Below are 7,851 nucleotides of genomic sequence, written 5' to 3'. Positions count from 1 at the left end.
TAAACTATTCAGTGTTCCCATGTTCTGTTCGAACAACTGCCTCTTAGTACAGGTGCAGATTCCTCATGAGCACAATTAAGTGTTCCGGAATACTCATACTTCGCAATGTTGTCCGTAGCTTGTGGTTATTCTAATAAACTACCTCCAAGCCACTACTTGCATCTTCTGGGATATTTCCAGAATATACATTTAAAGGAGTAAAAATAATATGAAAGTATTGTGTGAGAATTGGCTAAGGAAACCTAAATGGCAATTCTACACTTTGAGTGCTCATGCCTCAAATGCTGATTATTAAAATATACTGGTAAATCTACATAGATCATGCCACTTACTGTAACCATCTGGACAGTCTCATCTCAGATACAACCCTGGTGTGGTGCTGCAGGATAATGCACTGGACTACCAGGTTACTTTGAGACACAAGGTCAGCGGTTCTAACCTACCAGTCGCTCCTCAGAAACCCTATACAGGGTCACTATGAGTTGGAACTGACTAGATAGCACTTAACAACAACAGCGTAATAACAATGAAAAAAACATAAAAACAAAAACTGTGGGTAGGAAAGACCAGTAACATTAAAAACATGTCCCTAACAAAAAAGGCCTTTATAAAACTGGAATGTAACCCCACTCTTCCCCCACCAATGAATAGCTTAGTCTCTAATTCATTCAATTATCTTTTATTTCTTAGAATATTGGGCAAAAAAAGATTCTGAGAATTACTCTGAACTTATCCTGAGTAAATATCAGTATTTAAAATGTCTCCAGCATTATGAATCCTAGAACACTGACAACCAGGATCATACTGATAGCAGAGAATAGAAGAAGAGAGGCAAAAGAAAAATAAATAAAGGCCAAACGGTGGTAATGACAGACATATAAATCATGATATAAGATGTGGTCTTCCTGACTTGTGTTTTCGAAAGCTATCTTACTGAAATTCAATCTAAAATAGCAAAACTATTATTGTTTTAAGTCATGGCATAGAGCTTCCAAAGAGCAGATGGTGGGTTTGAACCACTGACATTGTGGGTCCAAGTCCAGTGCTTATCCTACAATACCACACAGGACTCCACATATCTTGTTGCTGTTGTTAAGTTCTGTCGAGCCAGTTCTGACTCAAGTGACCGTATGTAAGATTTCCGAGGAGCAGCTGGTAGGTTTGAACTGCCAACCTTTTGCTTAGTAGTCCAGTGCTTATCCTATAGTGCCATATCTTGCAGTTAGTGCTAATTAAGATAGACCAAGAATTGCTATGGTAAATTATACTTGGGACCAATCTTAGACTGTTGTTGTTAGCTATCAAGTGGGTTATAACTCATAGCGACCCTGTATAGGATTTCTGGGAGCTGCTGGTGGGATCGAACTGCTGATCATCAGTTAGCAATCTAGGGCTTATCCTACAGTGCCACACCAGGACTAATCTAAGATTAAGAAGGCAAAAAGTGACCATCAAATAAAGCTAACCAAATCAGTTTACAGCAAAGAAAATTGTTCAGTATTTCATTAGGAAAGAATGATTTTTAAACTTAATAGTCACAAATCATAATACTTATAGTCAATAAACTTTGAATAATATTGAACTTTGGACATTTACTATACAAAGAAAAACTTTTTATTACGTGGATTTTGATAGGTAACCTAATATGTAACAGAAGAAATAGTCTGTCCACTATAATGAAAGAATTTAAACTGTTTAGTAAACTATCATATGGGGCCTTTAAAACTGGAAAATTAAGATATATGCCAACTTATGCCCAAGATTCTATAAGAATTTTAATTAGCTGAATATAATTTTTCATTTGTACCTTCGAGAAGAAAACCATAAATACTGCACAAATACAACATAATAATTTATCTATAAGATTTAATTTGAAATATAACCAACAATGTAAGTCCTGAAAATATTTAGAGGAGTCCTGGTGTGTCATTATAGGCTATGCACTGGACTACTAACCTAAAGGTTGTTGGTTCAAATTCACCAGTAACTGTCAACTCGAAAATCCTATAGAGGGTCACTGTGAGTCAGAAACAACTGGACAGATGGCCACCGATATTTTCTAATAAAAATAGTTTAAAAGATGTAATCCTTGCTACATTTTTTTTTGTCTTTCAATTTATAGATCTGCTTGCTTTATGAGTTGAAAATACCTTCTGTGCAAAGGAATTCATTTCTATGCTTAAAATATATGGACACACTTACGAAGTTCGCCAGCTGCATTTCGCCCACCGACTGCATACAGATATCCTTTGAGGGCACTTAGGTGGAAGAAGGTGCGCTTTTCATTTAAAGATGCCACTTGCATCCATTTATTGTATCGAGGATCAAATCTGAAGACTGTATCGACTGCTGTTTTTCCTTTTGTATCATAATTACTCTGTCCACCAACGACATAGAGAAAATTTCCAATGACAGCAATGCCATGTTGGTACCTTGGGGCATCCATGGGGGCCAACGATTTCCACTCATGGTTCTTTTCATCATACATGCGCAATTCTTTGCTGACAACAAGCTGCTGCCTCAGCACTCCTCCTAGTGTAACCAAATGAGTGGTGTCAGACCGAATGGCAGTCCTGTCTGACTGCATCACTGGCTGCATATAGGGCATCATTTGGTAATTGCTGGCTTCCAAAAGCAGATTCACACAAGTATTGTCAGTTCTCATGAAATCCACGGTTTGCACATAATTAATGAGTTCCTGTGGTGTCATCAGTGGAAAACGTATGTTCTTCATTAATTTTGCAGCAAAGTCCATTCGAGGCTCTTCCAGGCGTAGCCAGCGACAGGTTGCCTTAAAGAGCTCAAGTTCAGTGCAATGCTTAAGGCTATTACTGGAAAGCACAAAGGCAAGACGCTCGAAAGGCAGTTTCAAGAACTCCCCAGTGCTCAGCAATGCAGGAAAATTCTTCAGGACGAAATTATTAACGTATTTATCCACTTCTGTTAGGTTGTAGGTGTTGGCAATCCGTCCGACTTCAACACAATTGTCTAATGTGACCTATTAAGACAAAAAAATTTAAATAATACACATTCATGATACTCTGGCCACATGGAAATTAAAAACAAACAAACAAACAAAAAACCAGAAAGTCATTCAATGATAGTAGGAGCGCCGGTGACACTGTGGTTAGACACAAGCTGCTAACTAAAAAGTCACCAGGTACTTCACAGAAGAAAGATGCGGCAGTCTAATTTTATAAAGATTCCTGCCTTGGAAGCCCTATGAGACAGTTCTACCCTATCCTATAGGGTCACTCTGAGTTGGAATCAACACAACAGTAGTGGATTTAGGTAAAGGAGATACTCTGTAGAGTCTCTTCTTCAACAAGACCTCTTTGCAATATTCTAATAACTGGTCAAAAGTGAAAATAGGAATATAACATCAGTAAATACAACACAAGGAACAAATCACAAAAAAAGTCTGCCATACAAACGTGTGTGTGTGTGTGTGTGTGTAGGCAGAGACAGGTCATAGGCAAAGAACTCAAATGCACTTATGTCACACAAACTTTCATCAATGCAACTGTACTGCTGACAGATTGGCAAATGGTTAAAAGGGAAGTGACTAAGCCTTCTATTATCCTTCTATTTAAAAGCTGAAATGAGACTACAAGCATTACTCCTCTGTATAAAATAGAATAAAAATCTCAGGATAAAATACACAGACACACACATACAGTTATTTTCATAGATTTATCACTGAAAAAATCATTTGAACTCATTTAAGCAGCTGATTTGCTCTACAAAAATCACCAAAATATCATTTTAGCAACTTATTATGCTTAACAGTTATATAAAAAACTAAAATGTAACTGTAGCACAAAAGAACTACATTTATAGCATGTGAAATAAACGAAGATGATAGATTAGAAGAAATTTATGCTTTAGAAATGGGATCAAGCCATTTAATTCCTTCCCTTTTCCTCTTCAACTTAATAAAATAATTGCTAAAATGACAGGATAATAAAACTTACATTTACTTAAAGGGACTAATAACACCTAAAATATCTTTTCTATACAAGAGCACTTATACTGTACCAAACTCACTGCACTGGAAAAGCTCTTGACAGACCACCCAGTTAAGGCATAGAGCTGTTCACTCTTGTCTTCAAAATTGTGCAATTGATACTACATAATTTCCTGAATTGTCATTGTATTGATAGAAGAAGGACTAAATATTTTTTACAGTTCATGAACAGGAGCTACCACATCAGGTATATACCAAGCCAAACCAAACCCACTGTCATGGAGTCAAGTCCAACTCATAGTGACCCTGTATAGGGTTTCCAAGGCTGTAAACCTTTATGGGAGTATAAAGCCTCATCTTTCTCTGGGGGTGTATGTTGTTGTTGTTAATTGCTGTTGAAGTGGCAGAGTCTATGTTGTTGTTAAGTGCTGCCAAGTCAGTTCTGACTCATAGCAACCCTGTGTAGATTTTCTGAGGAGCGGCTGATGAGTTTGAACCACCGACCTTTAGGTTCAAACTGACCTAGCTTATCCTAAAAGGTCTATTATTGTGGTTGTTAAGTGCCATCGAGTTGGTTCCGACCCATGGCGATCCTGTATAGGGTTTATAGCGAAGGTGAAACACCAAACATGTAAGGCTAATTGCAACGAAAATTAGAATACCTGTTAAACTAATATAGCAAATTGTTTTTGCTGTTGTTAAGTGTCACGAAGTTGGTTCCGGCTCATAGGAGCACTGTTTTGGGTTTCTAAGGAGCAGTTGGTTGTTTGAACCCCAACCTTTCAGTTAACAGTCCAGTGCTTATCTATAGCATAGCACTCAAACTCTAATATAGAAAATTACTGAATGCTTATGAATTTTAAATTGAGACTCAGATAAGAAAAAAATATGTAACAGGAAATTAAACTTTATCAAATACATGTAATTAGACCTACTGAACTTAATCACTAAAAACAAGGACTAAAAACAAAAATGTTAGAATAATAGTTAACAATATAAGCAGACTAATAATGATGAAATAATAATAAGCCATTTCGGAAAAATACAAGATGATTCTATTATGGTTCATTTCAATCAATTTTTCAATCATGACTCTTAAAAGTGCCTCAGCTAGCACACTGACAAACACTTAGCCTAAATAGTATCAAATCATGCACATATGCAGCAATATAACAACTGCTGTTGCTAAGTGACAGAGTCAGTTCCAACTCATAGTGACCCTATGCCAGGGTTTCCAAGAAGCAACTGATAGGTTACAACTGCTGACCTTGTGTTTCGCAGTTTAGGACCACAAGTTCATTGAAAAACGCCATTATATTTTAATTCCAGTTTGAAGTCCTGTTGTATAAAAACAGTACAATTCATGTATAATAGAATGTATTACATTTTTGAAAATATAAAATGAAAAGTATAAAGCTCATTTAAAAAAACACCTCAAAATTAAAATTCCAACATCATCTACATACTTAATCTGGTCAAAATTCCAGACTCATTACAGATGTTAATACAAATAATTAAGATAGTGCCCTAAAGGACTGTTGTTGTTGTATGTAGTCCAGTTGGTTCTAACATAACACCCAGTCCTGCACCATCCTCAAAATTGTTATTATGCTTGAACCCATTGCTGGTACCACTGCATCTTATTGGGGGTCTTCTTTTTCGCTGATCCTCCACTTTATCAAGAAAGATGTCCTTCTATAGGGACTGGTCCCTCCTGACAATATGTATGAAGTATGAGACAAATAGTCTCGCCATCCTGGCTTCTAAGGAGCATTCTGGCTGTGCATCTTCCAACACAAGTTTTCTGGTGGTCAATGGTATTTTTAATATTCTTCTCCAGCACCATAACTCAAATGCATCAATTCATCTATGGTCTTCCTTATTCATTGTCCAACTTTCACATGCATATAAGGCTATTGAAAATACTATGGCTTGGGTCAGACGCACTCTAATCCTCAAACTGGTATCGTTACTCTTCAACATTTTAAAGAGGTCTTATGCAACAGATTTAAGTAATGCAATACGTCATTTAATTTCTTGACTGCTATTTCCATGAGTGTTGATAGTGGATCCAAGCAAAATGAAGTCTTGACAACTTCAATCTTTTCTCCATTTATCATGACATTATTTACTGATTCAGTTGTGAAGATTTTTGTTTTCTTTACATTGAGGTGCAACCCATATTGAAGACTGTGGTCTTTGATCTTCATCAGTATTTTAAGTCCTCTTCACTTTCCGCAAGCAAAGTTGTATCATGTGCATATTTCAGGTTGCTAATGAGTCTTCCTCCAATCCTTACGCTGTATTCCTCTTCATATAATCCAGCTTCTCAGATGATTTGCTTAGCACAATGTTCTGCTACTATTCAGAAGGTTTCAGTGGCTAAATATTTAGAAGTAGTCCACCTCTCCTTCTTCCTAGTCTGTCTTCGTCTGGAATCTCCATTGAAACCAGTCCTCCATTCTAGTATTTAAAATACTGGTGGCATACCTTCCAGCATCACAGCAACAAGCCTGTCACCACAGTACAACCAACTGACAGATGAGTGGAGGTTTTAAAGGATTACGAAGTCAAAAAAAGGGCAAATGTTCTTGACCACTTAAAGGAATTGAAATAGGTTTACTATTCAGGTACTCCCAAAATTGCAAATACTGGACTTGCAGACATTCTATCCAGAACTGCTATTTAAATGACCCCAACGCTCAAGCTTGCTTCTTTATTAGCAAAAGAAAATGACTTCTCTAATGACTTCTGATTTCCTTCATTTTATTTCCCCTTGAACGAGCCAAACTTTCCCTATTTCTCTGTTGTGTCTTTCGTCCTCTCTTCCACATATACTGATTCGTCACTATCTTTCTTCAATGCCTCACCACACCCAGTCATCTCAATAAAAATTTCTCTCCATTTCGTTATAGGTCCACTCAGTCCTATCATGGATATATTGGGAACCAATACTTGTATCAAGAAAAAAAAAAATGGAATAAAACTTGGAAAACAATTAAAGAAAAGATGTCATCAAGTATGATGATGTATTCCTTACTTGATGAATGCACTTTTTAAATGTTTTTCTTGTTCATTTTTATTCCATTCTGTTTATACAATACTCAAATTATAATATTTTTAGTTCATTTACAAATGCCATATTTCAGCAAGGTTACATTAAATTGGTTTTGTGAACTGGCCTATAATCTTCAACAACTAATTCTTCTGGGCAAACTCAGGTGCTACAAGTTCTAAATCGCAAACAAATAATAAAAAATGTATGACCAACTTGCTTGTAAATCACATTTGCAAAGTATTTACAATGATTAATTTATGCAATGTCATCAGGACAAAAATTAACGTAAATTTGATTGTTGTTGCAGTTAGGTGCCATTGAGTCAATACCACCTCATAGCAACCCTATGCATAATAGAACGAAACACTGCCCGGTCCTGAGCCAACCTCACAATTGTTGCCACATTTGAGCCATTGATGCTGCTACTTTGCCAATTTATTTTGCTGGAGGAATGATATTCTTCTCCAGTGACTGGTCCCTCCTGACAATATGCCCAAAGTATGAGAGACGAAGTTTGGCCATTTTGGCCTCCAAGGAGCACTCTGGCTGCACTCTTCCAAAATGGATCAATTGGCTCTTTTGGCAGGCATGGCAATTTCACTATTCTCCTCCAACACCATAACTCAAAGGCATCAATTCTTCTATGGTCTTCCTTATTCACTGTGCAGTTTTCGCATGCATAGGAGGTTTTTGAAAATACCATGGTTTGGGTCAGGTGCACCTTAGTTCTCAAGCTGACATCTTTGCTCTTCAACACTTTAAAAAGGTCTTGTGCAGCAGATTTGCCTAATGCAATACGTCATTTGATTTCTTGACTGCTGCTTCT

The 7,851-nt window shown here is 36.8% G+C and overlaps 1 protein-coding gene across 4 annotated transcripts in view; it reads right to left on the bottom strand.

Moving 5' to 3' along the window:
* LOC102832689 (kelch-like protein 13-like) overlaps nucleotides 1-7,851 on the bottom strand; it is a 262,216-nt gene that overhangs the window by 11,496 nt on the left and 242,869 nt on the right. For all 4 annotated transcript variants that reach the window (XM_006872116.1, XM_006872113.1, XM_006872115.1 and 1 more), the window contains one exon: nucleotides 2,203-2,998. In XM_006872116.1, coding sequence (XP_006872178.1) covers nucleotides 2,203-2,998 — 796 coding nt within the window. The remainder of the gene's footprint in view (nucleotides 1-2,202; nucleotides 2,999-7,851) is intronic.

The sequence above is a fragment of the Chrysochloris asiatica genome, unplaced genomic scaffold (assembly GCF_000296735.1).
Source record: "Chrysochloris asiatica unplaced genomic scaffold, ChrAsi1.0 scaffold00183, whole genome shotgun sequence".
NCBI lineage: Eukaryota > Metazoa > Chordata > Mammalia > Afrosoricida > Chrysochloridae > Chrysochloris > Chrysochloris asiatica.
Note: the sequence above shows the minus strand (reverse complement) of the source record. Positions and strands in the feature narration are given on the sequence as shown.